At 48.0% G+C, this 17,618-nt stretch overlaps 1 protein-coding gene across 1 annotated transcript; it reads left to right on the top strand.

Annotated features, from left to right (window-relative positions):
* Positions 1 to 352: 352 nt before the first annotated feature.
* On the top strand, positions 353 to 10,456 carry LOC132771408 (protocadherin-8). The gene is made up of 3 exons (XM_060769376.2): positions 353 to 3,406; positions 4,718 to 4,928; positions 8,959 to 10,456. Exons 1-3 carry the CDS (start codon positions 632 to 634, stop codon positions 9,330 to 9,332), a joined length of 3,360 nt encoding a protein of 1,119 aa, XP_060625359.2. The 5' UTR covers positions 353 to 631; the 3' UTR covers positions 9,333 to 10,456.
* Positions 10,457 to 17,618: the final 7,162 nt, after the last annotated feature.

Consider the following 17,618-nt stretch of genomic DNA (forward strand, 5'->3'; position numbering starts at 1 on the left):
CGCAAGTTGGACCTATTCTTCTTCTTGCCTCTTTCGTGGCGAGAGAGAGAAACCCCGGAGATCTCCCCGCCCGCCCGCCCGCCCTCCAAGTCGGTGTCCTAGAGGGCTCCGTCCAAGGCTGACCCTCAAAGCTCCGCGCCGCTTCCTAGGAGCGGATCTCGGTCCCGCGTCAAGAAGAGGCTCTTTGGCTCCAGCCTCCTTCGCCTGGAGCCACGACCCCGACCCAAAGAGGAGCGGGAAGGGGGGATAACCCCTCCCCCCCCCAAAAAAATACAGAAGAGCCGACGGTCAGAGAGGCGAAATTCCTTCCAACACTCCCCGCCCACCGCCCCACTATCTATCTATATATATGGGAAGGCTTTTCGGGGCGTGTCCAGTGAGGAAAGGGAGCCTGCGATAGGCTGAGAGGCGGCGCGGATTTGCATACGCGCGTCTATTAGAGACCCCAAGGAGGGGCCGCCGGAGCTGAGAAGCGGAGTGGCGCGAGGGAGGGACGGGCCAAGGAAGGAAGGAAGGAAGGCAAGACGGAAGGCAAGGCGAAGGCGAGCGCTTGTAGCTCCGAGCCGAGGACTGAGCCCCTGCCCGCTTCCTCCTCCTCCTCGGTCCCCACAGAAAGAGGAAGCGGAGGAGGATGTGGGGCGCCCCGTGGCCTGCCTTCTGCCTGTTGCTCTGCCTGCTCCCGCCCGCCGCGGGGAAGACGCTCCGCTACCACATCTACGAGGAGGAGCCGCCCGGGACGGTGATCGGCACCCTGGCCGACGACCTGCCCGCGGAGCCGCCCGGGGAGCGCACTTTCCGCCTGCTGAAGCCTCCGGGCAACGGGTCCCTGGTGCGCGTGCGGGAGCGGGACGGGCAGCTGAGCCTGGGGCCGGAGCGGCTGGACCGGGAGGCGCTGTGCGGGGCCTCGTCGGCGTGGTGCGCGCTCTCCTTCGACGTGGTGTGCCTGGGGGGCGCGGGCTCCTCGTCGCCCTACCAGGTGCTTCAGGTGGAGCTGGAGGTGCGGGACGTGAACGACCACGCGCCGCGCTTCCCGCAGGCGGAGGTGTCCCTGGAGGTGTCGGAGGCGGCGCTGCCGGGGACGCGGCTCCCGCTGGGGCTGGCGCTGGACCCGGACGCGGGCGCCAACGGGGTGCAGAGCTTCGCGCTCTCGCCCAACCGGCACTTCGGGCTGGAGGCGCCGCGCCGCGCGGACGGGCTGAAGGGCGCCGAGCTGGTGCTGCTGGCGCCGCTGGACCGCGAGGCGCAGGCCTCCTTCCGCCTGGAGCTGGTGGCCAAGGACGGCGGGAGCCCCGCGCGGTCCGGCACGGCCACCCTGGCCCTGCGCGTGCTCGACGCCAACGACAACGCGCCGGCCTTCCCCCGCGGGGGCGCGCCGCGGCTGCTGGAGCTGCCCGAGGACGCGCCGCCGGGCGCCTTGCTGCTGGAGCTGGGCGCCGCCGACCCGGACGAGGGCGCCAACGGGGCGCTGCTCTACGCCTGGGGCAGCCAGGTGGGGGCCGAGGCGCGCGCCCTCTTCGCCCTCGACCCGCTCTCCGGCCGACTCAGCCTCCGCGCCGCCCTCGACTACGAGCGCCAGCGCGCCTTCGAGCTCGACGTCCAGGCCTCCGACCGCGGCGCCTCACCGCTCCGCGCCGCCTGCAAGGTCCTCGTCCGCCTCCTCGACGTCAACGACAACGCGCCCCAGATCGACCTCCGGCCCCTCCGCAGCCGGGCCCAGGAAGAGGGAGACGGAGGAGAGGGAGAAGAGCGGGGCCCCGACGGAGAGGACGTCGCCTACGTCAGCGAGGCCGCCCCGCCAGGCAGCCTGGTGGCCCTGGTCAGCGTCTGGGACCGCGACTCCGGCGCCAACGGGCAAGTCAGCCTCTCCCTGGTCAGCCCCGAGGGAGGCAAGGAGGGAACCCCGCCGCCCTTCACCCTCCGCCCCGCCCACGAGGAAGACGACGACGAGGAGGAGGAAGATGAGCAGGGCCAGGAGGAAGGCCAGGAGCCCGGCAAGGAGCGCGGGCGCAGCTTCCTGCTGCTGACGTCGGGGCCGCTGGACCGAGAGCGCGTGCCCGAGTACAACCTGACGCTGCTGGCCCAGGACCGCGGATCGCCCCCCGCCCGCTCCACGCGCCGCCTCTCCGTCCGCCTCGCCGACGAGAACGACCACGCGCCCCGCTTCGCCTCCCCCGCCCTCCGCCTCCCGCTGCCCGAGAACAACCCCCCGGGAGCCTTCCTGGCCGCGCTGGCCGCCCGAGACCCCGATTTGGGCCCCAACGGGCGCGTGGCCTACCGCCTCCTCCTGGATGACCAAGGGGGGCAGCAGCAGCTCCAACTTCGCGGGGCGCCACTGGCCACCTACGTCTCTCTGGACGCGGCCTCGGGCGCCCTCTACGCCCTGCGCAGCTTCGACTACGAGGCGCTGAAGGAGCTGGCGCTGACCGTGGTGGCCACGGACGGAGGGAACCCTCCGCTCTCCAGCGCCGCGCAGGTCACCATCCGGGTGCTGGACCTGAACGACAACGCGCCCGTCATCACCCACCCGGCGCCCCGCAACGGCTCGCTGGAGGTGTGGGTCTCGCGGCGGGCGGCGCGGGGCGCCCAAGTGGGCCGGATCCAGGCGCGCGACGCCGACGAGGGCGAGAACGCGGCGCTGAGCTTCGCCCTCCTGCCGGACCCGGGCGCCCAGGACGAGGAGGAAGCCGCGGGGGAGGCGCTGGCGCTCTTCGCGGTGGACGCGGAGAGCGGGGCGCTGGTGCTGACGGGCAGCCTGGCTGGGGAGCCGCCCGGGAAGGTCTTCCGCGCCCTACTCCGCGTCTCCGACGGCGGGAGGCCCTCGCTTTCGGCCACCGCAGCCCTGCGCTTCATCCTCACCTCCTCGGAGGAAGAGCCCGCCTCCTCCTCCTCCTCGGGGGCCTCCTGGGAGGCGGCGGCGCCCTCGCCCTCCTCCTCCTCCTCCGCGCTGCACTGGGACGGGCCCCTCATCGTCATCGCCGTCCTGGCCGGGAGCTGCACGCTGCTCCTGGTCGCCATCATCGCCATCGCTACCAGCTGCAACCGGCGGAAGAGGCAGAAGCAGCTGCAGGAGAGGCTCAAGCAGCAGCAGCGGCAAGGCAACGTCCTGGAGGAGCCCATCGACGACGGGGGAACGGGCGGAGGGAGCAGAAGCAGCAGTCCCGGCCGACGGAACGGAGGAGCAGGAGGAGCAGGAGGAGGAGGGAGCAGCAGCAGCCCCGGGACCCGAGGGGGAGGAGGCGTGGGCGTGAGCTTCGAGGTGCGCTCCTTCGCCAGCAAGTCCTCCTTCGCCAGCGCCGAGCCTTCACCGGCCAGCGAGGACCCGCCGCCCTCCGAAGGCAGCCGCAGCGAGAGCGCCAGCCTGTACGACAGCAGCCAGGGACGCCTCCGCCCCGCCCACGCCCACGAGGTGAGCACGAGCCCTCTCCCCGCACGCACAGCCAAGCACAGGACTCACGCTCTCTGCATCCACTCCCTTGCAGTCTGAGGACTTCCTCGTGGCCAATTTTAGGGCCTCCAACTCTCAGAAGCCCTCGCTCAGGTACCCGCAAACTGCGGCCCTCCAGCTGTTTGGGCCTTCAACTCCCAGAATTCCTGACACTCAAACAAGCTCGTTAGGGCCCAAACAGCTGGAGGGCCACAGTTTGAGGATGCCTGCCCTAGCCAGTTTCCCCAATAGCCAGGTATTCTGTGAGGCAAACTTCAAAGCACCAGGGCACCACTGAAAGTGGGGTGCTGTGTGAAATCTGGTTGCATTCTAGCAGCATTTTCTCCTGACTTTTGCCTGCATCTATAGCTGGACAATCAGACAATCATCTCAAGATGCCAGCCATAGATGCTGGGGAAACGTCAGGAGAAAATGCTGCTAGAACACTGCCTTACAGCCTGGAAACTACACAACACACCAGTGATTCCAGCCACAGCAATACCACTGAAAGTACTGTCAAAGGCTTTTGTGACTGAAATCACTGGGGTGTTGTGTGCTATGCCAGTAGCATTTTCTCCTGATGTTCCTCCTGGAAAACTCACAGCAACCCAGTGATTCCTGCCATGGCAATACCACTGAAAGTATTGTCAAATGCTTTCATGGCGAAAATCACTGGGTTGCTGTGAGTTTTCTGGGTTGTATGGCCATGTTCCAGAAGCATTCTCTCCTGACATTTTGCCCACATCTATGGCAGGCATCCTCAGAGGTTGTGAGGTTTATTGGAAACCAGGCAAGTTAGGTTTATATATCTGTGGAATGTCCAGGGAGAGAGAAAGAACTCTTGTCTGCTTGAGACAAGTGTGAATGTTGCAATTGGCCAGCTTGATTAGCTTTGAATGGCCTTGCAGCTTCAAAGCCTGGGTGTTTTCTTTCTTTCTCCCATCCTGGACATTCCACAGATATATAAAACCCACTTGTAAATAAAAAACAACACTCAAAAAATAGAAGAATTCCAGACATGAATCAGTCAGGGCCAGCTAACACCTCCCAACAAAGGATTCCCCGGGCAGTAAGCAGCCAGACCTTGAAGCTGAAAGGCTATTCAGTGCCAATCAAGGTGGCCAGTAGCAACATTCCCACCTGCCTCAAACAGACAAGAGTTCTTTCTCCCACCACTGAAAGCATTTCCACCTCACTCAAATGGCTTCTTGCTTCTGACCTTGTTTCTGACCATGTTGCCCCTTCCTGTCTCTGTTTCTTCTCCTCTTGTTTCTCCCTCCCACTCCCTTCCAGTCCTACGCTTCGACTCCCAGCTATAGCAAAGAGACCGCCCCACCACCGGTGCCCATCTGGAAGGGCCACTCCTTCAACACCATCTCCGGCCGGGAAGGGGACAAGTTCAGTGGCAAAGACAGTGGCAAAGGCGACAGCGACTTCAACGACAGCGATTCAGACATCAGCGGGGATGCCCTGAAGAGAGACCTCATCACCCATATGCAGAATGGTAAGCATGCCACCCTCTCCCCATCACAGCCCATTCTCCTTTGCTCTTCAGGCTGAAAGCCTCCAGAGTTCTGGGACCTCATAATTTAGGGAAGCTGCTTTTAGTGCCAAGGGAGCAGAGACTCTGTTCAAATAAAAGCAGGCAATTACATGCAGTCATCCCTAGTGGTGCCATAGATCCTGACTGCTGTCATTATTGCCAAAGGGAAACCCTTTCCAGCCATTTCCTCCTTTCAGTCATTGCGGTGGCACACTGGGTGCCGGCAGGATTGATGACCAACAGGTCAACTGTTCGAATCCAGAGATAAGGGGTTGAGCTCCCTCTGTCAGCTCTAGCTCCCCATGCAGGGACATGAGAGAAGCCTCCTACAGGATGGTAAAACATCCAGGCATCCCCTGGGCAATATCCTTGCATTTGATCAATTCTCTCACACCAGAAGCGACTTGCAGTTTCTCAGATCGTTTCTGAAATGAAAAAAAATGTACAGATTTAAAGGGGGGGGGGGGTATTGACACTGATTTTGTTTAGCTCCAATGGAGAACATAGTGAATACAAGGCAATTTGGAGGCATAATAATAATAATAATAATAATAATAATAATAGAAATTATTTATTATCCACCTCTCCTAATGGCTCAAGGTGCAGTACAACAAAACATATCAACCCAAAATACATACAACAAAACACGTGCATCAAAAACACACCATCATAAAAACATCATTATACATTATCAAGCCTTCCCTTCCTGCTCAGTTTGGTCACAATCCAGATAGTACATTTCTGCATGCTTATTTTGAAGTGAGGGAAAGATAGCTGGAATTGTTCATATACATATGTGTGTGTGTGAGAGAGAGAGAATATTGTGTGTGTGCGTGTGCATGTGTGTGCATAATACACTCTATACCTCACCTTTCTCTACCCCAAAGGGAACTCAAGGCAGCTTACATATAGGCAATTATTCAATGCCTTAAAACACATACAATTCCAATAACATTAAAATTAAAATTAATGCATATTCAGAATTTATGGTAAAATGTTTAAAATCATTACATTCAATATAAAATCACGCCATCCATCATTGTAGTCCAAAGACATTCCATAGTCATTGCACACACACACACACACTTCAGAATTCTGACACTTTCTGGTGTAGAGAAATGGATAGCTAGATGGAGTGAGGGAACTGAATATATCAGGGTGGTTAGAAGATTCAAGGTGCACCTACACTAGAAAGTTGAAAGACCAGGTCCTCTCTGAATAATCACATAATTAATATGCTACCCAATGGGGTGATTAGTCTGAATTATCCTCATTTCATCCGAGAGGGGCTGTCAAAGTTGAATAGATGAGCAGGGACATGAAGCTGGGTTTCCCTGTGACATATAGTCCAGTGCACCCCATTGGCTGCCCCTGAGCCATGAAGGCACCACCCTTGGGAAAAGACAAAAGAGTTTTTCGGGGCCTACATATTTTTTATGTTCCAAAATGTAAAATCATGGCTGATTTAGCCAGAGAATTTGTGGCCCACTAGCCACTCTTGGGCTTCTTACAGTTCCAGATCTATAGTGGTTGGCCATACTCATTGGGACTGATGAGATTTGGCATCTGAAGTGGCCATGGTGACTTCACTCATTGATGACATTCACTGGTTTGTCTTGGATCTCAACCTATGGGTCTCAACCTGTGGGTCCCCAGATGATTTGGCCTTCAACTTGCAGAAATCCTGCTAAACTGGCTGGGATTTCTGGGAGTTGTAGGCCAAAACATCTGGGGACCTACAGGCTGAGAACTTCTGGTCTAAGCAACTTCTGTTTCCCAGGGTTCTTTTGAAGATTGAATACTTCACCATCACAAGCTCTTTGAAGCAAGTATGGGATGCCGTTGTGACCATTAATAGTAGTAAGGTTCTCAAACCTCTTCCAAGCTGTGAAAAGCTAATCTTATTGAGAAGGGAGAACCTCACAGGTCCACAGATCTCTTGTGCTCCATCGCACAAGGTTCCCAATCCATGCTTTCAATTCCTAGAGCCCTACAGATGTCTTTCCGTATATGTCCAAGTACCTTCAAATCACCTGTTGACATATGACATATGACAACCTTATGGATATCATAGGATTTTTTTAGGCAAGGAATATTTAGAAGTGGTTTGCCATTGCCTTCCTCTGAAATACAGCCCACAGCTCCTGTTATTGAAGCTTTGTCCTCTTCTAGCCCAACTCATTTGGAGGCTACTGGATTGAGGAAAGTGTTTGGTGTGGTTGGTTCCAATATACACATTTTGGATTTCCGCACACACAGTTCCCCGCCACCTGCTCTTTTTATTTTTGTGTGCAAGATTCCCTGGATATGGCCATAACTGTCTTTGAGCTAGTTCACTGCTGGAGCCAATATCCTGTCATGAGAATTCAGCAAACCTCTCACCAGATGGCCACCGAGTGATGGGTGGGTGATGGAATGTGTCCTGCATTACCAAGATTTGGCCATTATACATCTGTGTTCCTCCATGTGTGCACTACATGAATTGCAAAAACAAAAGTGGGCTGAGGTGTTTGTGTGGAAGCACTATCCCAGCCATAATAAAGAACACATTTTTACCACTCACTAAGTGAATCTGAAAGTGAGCAGTTTAGAAACTGATATCTAAGCCAAGAGCTCTGTGGACATTGTTCATTCTTCCCCAGACAAATTATGCACAAATAGTTCAATTCACATCAACATAATCCCACTGACAGAAACGGATTAGCACTGTTGAGTCCTATATGTTCCAATGTAGTTCAAGCACATTTATTTCAGCAGAAGAGCAAAGCTTGTGCAAAATTACTGAAAGTCAGCGGAGCGATTTCTTTCAAAGGAAGCTTTCCTTGACCAGGCCCATATTGAAAACAAAGCTTTAACATGAGTGACATCCGTTTTGGTGAGAAAAGAGTCTCCTTATGCGGACAATCAGCACAGCCATCAAAATAAGACACAGGATTGAAACAATAATTTTGAAGGAGGAAAGCCAAGTTTTGCCCTTTCTTTGCTGGATACAGCATTCTTTTCTGCAAGAGTGGTAGTAAACGTAAAGGTTTCCCCTGACATGAAGTCTAGTCGAGTCCAATTCTGAGAGATGGTGCTCATCTCCATTTCTAAGCTGAAGAGCCGACGTTGTCCGTACACACCTCCTAGGTCATGTGGCCAGCGTGACTGCGTGGAGCGCCATTATCTTCCCACCAAAGCAGTCCCTATTGATCTCACATGTGCATGTTTTCAAACTGCTAAGCTGGCAGAAGCTGGGGCTAACAATGGGAGCTCCCCACCCCCCGTATTTGAACCTGCTGACCTTCTGGTCAGCAAGTTCTACATCTTAGCAGTTTAACCATGGTTTTGGGCAATTACAGACCAATCTCCAACCTCCCTTTCTTGGGCAAAGTGCTGGAGCGGGTGGTTGCCTCTCAGCTCCAGGGTTTCCTGGATGACATCAACTATCTGGATCAGTCACAATCTGGCTTCAGGCCTGGTCATGGTACCGAGACAGCTTTGGTCACCTTAGCGGATGACCTCCGCAGGGAACTGGACAGGGGGAGTGTGACCCTGTTAGTTCTCTTGGACATCTCAGCGGCTTTCGATACCATCGATCATGGTGTCCTTCTGGGACGACTCTCTGGGATGGGCCTTGGAGGCATGGCTCTGTCGTGGCTTCGGTCCTTCCTGGAGGGTCATTCCCAGATGGTGAAGCTGGGAGACACCTGCTCGGACCCCTGGCCTTTGATCTGTGGGGTCCCACAAGGTTCCATTCTGTCCTCCGAAGTGAGTCTACAACCTTTAATTTACAAGGCTGGGTTCTCTGTTATTCTTTTTTGCCTTAGAATTGATCCAAGGGAACACATAGCTTTTCTGATCCAAAGCCGGAGGACACAGGAGGTAACCAGTTGCTAGAGTAACACAAGGGCTAACAAGAAGAGGAGTTCTCTGTTTTTACTAAGCAGTGTTCTGCCTACTGCGTGATTGTATTTATAAGTTACTCCTTTGTGTTCATATTCTTTTATAGGTTTGTGGGCTTGTACCGCCGAATGCAAGATCCTGGGCCACTCTGATCGATGCTGGAGCCCTTCCTGTGGTCGAACCAACCCGCACTGCGCCTCCCACCCAAAGACCCAGCTCTCCACTTTCTGCAAGAGTACCTCACTGCCACGGGACTCCATTCGCCGAGATAATTATTATCAGGCGCAACTGCCCAAGACGGTGGGACTTCAGAGTGTCTATGAGAAAGTCCTGCACAGGGATTATGACAGGACAATGACGTTGCTCTCTCCTCCCCATCCAGGGAGGCTGCCGGACCTCCAAGAGATCTCCGTGCCCCTCTACCAGGCTCCTTCTACTCGCTATTTAGGGCCACCTCCTGAGACTAATCAGAATGGCTAACCACTTCCCAGCACTTGACTTTTGCTCAGGCCCAGAGGGGTCTGTCTAGTACCAGTGTCAGGCCTGGAATCTGAATTTCTGAAATGATGCATTTGCTGGGGATGTTTTCTTCCCCTTTTCTGTATTTTGTGTTTTTGTTGAAGAGGACAGTGACTCTGAGCATGTGCAAAGTGTCTCTCACACAGCTTGGTGACTACGAGCAGCCCCAACAAGCCTCCAGGTTTACAGGAAAACTCTTTGTATCTTAGCTCTTCTCTTTTAGAAAGATTATAAACACTGCTTCCATACTGAGTCCCCACATCCCAACTCAAGCATGCACCTAAATAAATGCACACAGATCATTTCCAATAGTTCTTAAATTAATGACCAGGTTCAGTGTACAGAAGAACAAGCAAAACGTGCCTTAAAATATAAACGTGTTTTTGTATGCATGTGTGCAAGCATACGAACATATATGCACACATAGTCCTGCACATACACATGGCTAGGTGTGTATGGAAGTCTCTGTGTGTATGATATGCATACTTACATACACATGTGCACACAGAAATACATACATGATCATGTATGTACATGGGCAGGTTTGTACAGATAGTTATATAGATATATATGGTGTGTTAAAGAAGTTGTTGGGAAAGATTTCCAATTGCGTTGGTACTGTTTGATATTTGCAAACAAAAACTCTTTGTAGTTATTGTAATTTTTATGAAATGTGCGGTATTTAATTCTTTTTTTTTCTATGTTGCTCTTTTGCTTCACCCATGGCCTGCCTTTTCGTAGTGTTTTCTTAAACCTGTATATTATGTAATGTAATGTTTGTATATAAGGAAATTCCATTCTATTTTTATATAATAAAACCTTGGGGAAGGGGGACCAGAAATTCTTGCCAAAGGAAGTGTCTGAAAGACATGCTCAGAAGAAAAAGAACACTGAATCCTTTAGGAATCACTGAAAAGAACTTTCACAGATTAAGGATAGGTAACTTTAGCAACTTGCTTGTATGGGAAAGACTGCCTTGCCAAGTGTGAATTGTGTTTCTGGAGTCAGTTTGAAACTAACTGTGGTTTAATTATTCTGTGTCACTTATATAAACACTAATAAAGGACTTGTTATGTGTTGGAGGAGCTCAGATGCTACACTTTATTGTCATGTCTTTTTAAAAAAGGTAGTCCCCTGACATTAAGTCCAGTCATGTCTGACTCTGGGGTGTGGTGCTCATCTCAATTTCTAAGCCGAAGAGCCGGCGTTATCCATAGACACCTCCAAGGTCATGTGGCCTACTAAAACCTAACGATGAATCATTAATATGGCCTCTCTATCAACAGCATCCAAAGGTTGCCCAGCTTCACTCCTCTTCCACTTAATTAAAGAAACGCTCAAAACTATGCAGGGTAGATTTGCTGCTGTAAGCAATGGCTTGCTCCACAACTCAGTGTTAGCAGATTGCATTTTATCTGCAACCTCTTCCCAAAGAGCTACATAATGTAAATTAGTATTGTAAAGTCTCGCTTATCCGACCTTCGCTTATCCGATTTCCGTCTTATCCAACACCTATGCCCCCTTTTCCTCCAGCATTTTCCCCTAAATTAAAAGAACACCCCCCAACTCTCTCTCCATTCCCAATAAGTGAAATTTAAATAATACAGGGTTAGTCAAAATGCATAGGCCAATAAGCCATTCAATTGAATGGCTTATTGGCCTATGCATTTTGACTAACCCTGTATAATCCAGATAAATTATAGCCAATTGTGAAAAAAGTAAACAAATCAACAATTGGGAAAAAATGGAATTGACACATTACAACAAGGCTGAAGGCATGCAACATGATGATATTACCTAATTTTTTATACTTATTCCAACCCTCCCATTTAGTATCCCACCTAAAATAATCAAAAAATGTGATAATTCAATTTAAATGTGAATAGTAGGCTCCAGTAAGAACAGAATTGCTAACACAATATTTTTTGTTACTCCACAAGAAAATGGAGGCTGTTGAGTGCCTTGCCTCCAGAACTACTCTGAAGCCTGCCAATTGGCCATGTTGCTTGAAACAGATATTAGTGAGCCCAAAAGATGGGTCAGATTAGAGAAACTAATACATGGATAGAAATACGTATTGTGTCTTATGGGGAAAATCAGGAAAAAAAGATGTAAACAATATAAAAGAAGGCCTTTGACCTCAACAATGGTATGTTGGGGAAAATTGCAAGGCAAACTTCCAATAAACAAAATAGATAAGCTCTCAATAGGATCCATAGAGAATAGAAAACCCAATTTATACCAGAATATGTTAAAGAAATTGGAACAACATGGTATGACAAAGATGGAGGACTTCCTTCTCTCTTTCTTCCCTCCCTCCCTCCCTCCCTCCCTTCCCTCCCTCCCTCCCTTCCCTCCCTCCCTCTTTCTCTTTCCCTCCCTCCTTCCTTTCATCCTTCCTTTCTTTCATTTTTCCTTCCTCCTTCCTTCTCTGTCTTTTTCCTTCCTTCCTTCCTTCCTTCCTTCCTTCCAAGTAACACAATGGGAGGAGATAAAAGATTAGTGCGGGCACAGAAATTGGCTACTATCGGGAGGCTTGTCTAAAAAAGTAACAGAATAGAAGAGTAAGGAAATCTCAGAAAAATATAATAAAATAGAAAGTAGAGAAGGAGAAAGGCATTATGGGATTCATATACAAAATAATCATGGGAGAACCATACAACACAAAATAATGATTGAAGTCTGGAAAGAGGAATTAAGTTTCAGTGAGAGAAAAGTAGATAACTGGGGGGGGAATCAATTAATAAAATTAATAATTTAAAGATTAAGGAAATGCAACGGAAAATACTTACAAAATGATATAGAACTCCAATGCGATTGGCTTCTATAATGTGAACTTGTCCAAAACAATGTTGGCATAACCATGGAAAACTGGAACATACACCCACATGTGGTGGGAATGTGAAAAAAAATAAAAAGGTTCTATAAAATAAACAAGGAGGAAATGGAGGAGCTATTAGGGATAAAAATAGGTTGGAACAAGATACAATTTTTCGTTCAAAAAATGGAGGGCAATGGGGGACTTAAAGAATGAGATGAAATAATAAAATACATGTTAGATGGAAGTAAAATCTCAGCTGCCCTAGGCTGGAAGGACCAAAAGAAACGATGTAAAAGCTTGGTATAAATATCTAGCTGACTACCTACTCCAAGACTATATCAGTGAAAGGAAAAGTTATTATCGGATGGGCCAAACCAGAAAGACCTGAGAGGCAAATGGAAGGGTCTCATTTCCAGAATAAAGGGGAAAGATAAATATAAGAAATTAAATAAGACTATCCTCGTGATTGAACAATTATAATAAGCATAGCATAGTAAACTGCTATGGGGAGAAAGGGGGAGTGAGAAAGAGGGGAAATTATGTAAAACAGGATACTGGATGGTGAAGAAAACAAAATGAGTACTTTTGAGAATCTTAGACAGACAGTTGTGTATAAGATCAATAAGACTCTGAGCTACAATCTATTTGTATTGTGTTTAGACTATAGAATAGCTGGAGAAACCAGGGGGAAATTATTTCATGCTTGCTCATACTGAGGTATAAATATTCAATAGTATTCCTGTACCTTTGTATTTTGTAAAGTGAACAATAAAAATAAAACACAGCAGAGATGGAATTGGGCCCGCCAAACACACTCACTTCTTTGATGCCAGACCCATTTCTCCTACAGAATCTATTTCATAGAAAATGGCAAACCAGTAAACCAAAGCATTCATGAATTTATAATGGTGGGAATTACCCCCGCCTCCACCAAAATACTCAGCACAACTCCTCTCATTTTCTGGGTTCCATACAACTTGAGTTTCTGCCGCCACCAACTAGAAACAGGCAGAACACAATCTCACAATAGAACTGGTCTGCACTGGCCATATTGGTTAGAACTTCTGTGAGTTGAAGCTCATGCCGTCTAGAGCAGCGGTTCCTAACCTTTGTTCCTCCAGGTGTTTGGGACTTCAGCTCCCACAGTTTGTAACAGCTGGTAAGATGACTGGGATTTCCGGGAATTGAAGTCCAAAACAAATGGAGAACCAAAGATTGGAAACCCCTGATCTAAGGGCCTTCCACACAGCCCTATATCCCAGAATATCAAAGCAGAAAATCCCACATTATCTGCTTTGAACTGGGTTATCTGAGTCCACACTCGGATAATGTGGGATTTTCTGCCTTGATATTCTGAAATATAGGACTCTGTGGAAGGGCCCTTAGAAACAAAGAGAAAGAACCTGTGTTCTAGCAGCTTCTACCATCTACTTACGTCTAAGAAGAATGTTCAAACTCAACCTACTGATTATTATGACAGGTTTCAGGAAAAGGAGTTTCAAGTAAGATTGTCTGCATTCAGAGGCTGTCTGATAAATTAAAGGTGGATTTTCTTGTTTTTTGAGGAATCAGATTGTAATTTCAGTGTGAAATCTCTGCTTCTAGAAGAGGACTGTCAGGAGTCCAGAGGCAATGTTTTTGATTCGGGGGGGGGGGGGGGGGGGATAGTAATAATCAGCCTGAATATTTTTATTCTGAGGATTTTGTTCTTCTGTTGTCAAATACCTCTGCAGTATTGGAATTTGCTTCATCTAAAGCTGGTTTGAATGCCCAGCATGGGACAACCTCTTGTGAGCTAAGTGAAAGAGATGCTCCTACCACAACCACATTTCTCAGGGAGAGAGATTGCCTTTTCTATTCACCTTTCTCCATCTGATAAGGTCAAGATGGGCACAGCAAGAGAGGAACTCTGGTAGCTCACAGATTTTATTTCACAGTGCTCAAGGCTCCTACTGTGTTGCCTCCTTAGTTTCAGATTTTCTGGTCCCCAAAAAAGGATAAGGCTTCTGCAAGGACCCCAAAGAAAAGTATACCAAGGGTGCCTTGAAGACAACCCATGAGATAGTGGCCATAGTAAGGAGGGCTTCAGCTGCTGGTTCACTATTTCTTCATCCTTGCTATGTGTGAAGGACATATTATAGAGGAAAGATCTGGATTAAAATAATTGCATAAATGCCTTTTTAGGCTTTTCAGGTCACTTCAGTTTGTGGCAGATGCTACCCAGGACTCTCTTACCTTTGCAGCAATATCTATATTAGTGATCGCCTGGCTTAAACAGTGAAAGATAGATGCTCATTCTAGAGCAGTGGTTCTCAGCCTGTGGGTCCCCAGGTGTTTTGGCCTGCAACTCTCAGAAATCCCAACCAGTTTACCAACTGTTATGATTTCTGGGAGTTGGAGGCCAAAGCCTCTAGGGAACCACAGATTGAGAACAACTGTTCTAGAGCAACCCTGTCCACGGCACCCTTTAAAGGCACAAACTTGTTCAGAGAAGAATGCCTTAAAATATCCCAGTGGAAACTAAGCACAATTCACTGGTTATACCTACTGCATTGGGGGGACGGGGGACAAGAAGGCAGCAAAGAAGTCCCTTAAGTCATCTTAATTTTATTCCTTGAGGAGCTCTGGGAATTCTTTCAGGTCTTCATGAGCTAGATCTAGATTCCCCTTTCAGAAGTCTTCAAACTTCCAGCCCACATCCATCTGCAAAGAGGGTTATCAGATCCTAAAGTGTGGGGGCAGACAGTCGTTCTGATACCAAGATGCCTCCAGTAGGGGGCAGATCGGTTTTGGGCTCTAACAACCATAGACAGGTGGATCTTATCCATGATTTCTCAAGGTTGTGCAATTAAGTTCACCCAGGATACCCAGAGCAAGTTTCTGTTCTTTTCAATGCCAAAGGACAGTCTGAAAAGAGATAAAATATTCAGACCTTCAGGCATCTTCTCTATATCAAGGAAATAGAAGAAGCCCCTTGCTTGGGACATTTTTCAGAAGTTCATTCCATCTTCTTCATGAGTCTGAGGAAGGGAAAGGACTGCAGATCCATTTTGGATTTGAAGCACACAAACTCCTTCATTGTGTACACATGGAAGCATTGTTTTCCATCCAGGAGGTAGTCAAGAAGGGAGATTTCCTAGACTCTCCCCTGGACCTTACAGAAGTGTAGCTTGCACATTCCTATCACCAAAAAAATGGAAGGTTTTTCAGGTTTGTCATTGTTCATCATCATTACCAATTTTGTGGTATGTCCTTCAGTCTAGCCTCAACCAGGTTATTTATCAAAATACTAATTGCCCTGGAGGCCAAACTCAAGCTGCAGGGCATACACTTGCATCCACACCTGGACAAGGTGCTCCTAAAAGCCATGTCTTTTCAAGGTGCCCTGCAGGATCCAACAGCAGTCAAGTAGGGACTCCAGTCAGTGAAAGCACTAGAGCATTCCCTTCAACCACCTTTATGGATAATCCAGCTTTGATGGGAACTTTAGCAGAAATGTATCCCCTCACTGGGAAGTATGTGACAGTTACACAAATTGATCTGTGTTTCTGCTAATAGAGATCTTTGTAAGTTTATCTAGCTGTGTGTGTTCAGAAGATTCTTCTATCAGCACAGAATCCTGTGAGACTGCAGGACAGAGTGTTCCCCCTTCTTTCCCGTGCCAATGGAAATGCAGTAGAGTCTTATTTATTTCTTTATTTACAATATTTATATCCAACATAAATGGGCCAGCAGAATGCTGGATAAGTGAAAATATTGGATAATAAGGAGGGATTAAGGAAAAGCCTATTAAACGTCAAATTACATTATGATTTTACAAATTAAGCACCAACAAATTTTACAACAAATAGACAGAAAAAAATAGTTCAGTACACGGCAACACTATGTAGTTATTACTGCATTTACGAATTCAGCACCAAAACATCACAATGTATTGAAACAGCTATGGATCCAGGTGGGAGGCAGACTGCATTGGATAATACAGAACATTCGATGAGTGAAGGTTGGATAAACAAGACTCTATTGTAAAAGGAAGAAGGGGAATCCTAGATTCAGTCTGATCCTAAATTCTTACTGTGTTTTGGGGCAACAAAAAGGACCTGCAAATTATATTAAAGCTGTGCACAACTGTAAAATAATAGACAGATTCCGACACAAACAAAATTAAGACCACAAAGGGAATAAACAGCACTGGCTGACCATGAAAAATATAGATATAAACATTTTGCTTCATTAATTCTGTTATTTTTGGCAAGTTGTCCATCAATAGCTGAACCTGAGCCCTGGAGACCTCCCACCTTTCAGATGGAGTACAGGCAATCCCCAAGTTACAAACATCTAATTTACAAATGACTCATAGTTAAGAACAGGGGCGAGACAATAGGAAGGGAAAGAAATCTACCCTATTATTACAGGGACAGAAAGTGAGGTGAAATCTTCTGAACAGGGCTACTGACAACAAAACAAATGCCACAGAGACAGTAGCCCTTTCCTATGCTATCCAAAGCTTTAAAAAATCTATTTTTTTGCTGGATGTGCCTGTTCCAACTTACATACAAATTCAATTTAAGAACAATCCTACAGAACTTACCTTGTTCATAACTTGGGGAACGCCTATATTGCTTTTTCTCTTTTTTTTCAAATCCTTGTTAAAGCCTACCTTTTCCGTTAAAGTTATGGAGCAATTTCTTAGCTGTCAGCCTCTATCTAAACTGAATCTGTAACCAAAATAAATGTGTGTTTTTCCTCTCTTTATTCCCCACCCCTCCTTCTTCCCGCAACCTCTCCTATGACGATTCTTTGGTTGCAAACACTTGGCTTCAACACAGTTTAAGGAGCATGTGCTGCAGCAACCTGCAACTATGAACCTGTGCAACTACAAACAAACAAACAAAAACAGTGTCATGTTTGTAGTTGCACAGGCTCACAGATAATTCATAGCATGAGTACAGTTCCAGAGTTCAGAGGGTTTAGACATCTTTCTCAAAGGTATGCCTGCAGTCTTTTTTTATCATGCATCAAAAACACAAACATAAATTCGACACAAACTATTGTTTTTATTGTTATTCCATGAAAGATTCTGCATAATCACCCAATTCTTCCTCCTCCCTGCATCTAATAGCCTAAAGCAATGTATGACATTTTATTTATTTATTTACTCTATTTGTATCCCACCTTTCTCTGCCTCGAAGGGGACTCAAGACAGCTTTATATATGGCAACTATTCAATACCTTTGAACAAAAACAGTTAAAATACATTAAGTTAAAGATTTAAAATAAAAATTAAATGCACATTAAAATATATAAAACATTACAATCACTATTAAAAATCACACCATCCACAATCGTAATCCAGGGATGTTCCAAAACTCATTGCACATAATTCCGTAACTATTATTGCACTGTAGTTAATTTCCAAAGTCTTG

The sequence above is a fragment of the Anolis sagrei genome, chromosome 3, assembly GCF_037176765.1.
Source record: "Anolis sagrei isolate rAnoSag1 chromosome 3, rAnoSag1.mat, whole genome shotgun sequence".
Lineage (NCBI taxonomy): Eukaryota > Metazoa > Chordata > Lepidosauria > Squamata > Dactyloidae > Anolis > Anolis sagrei.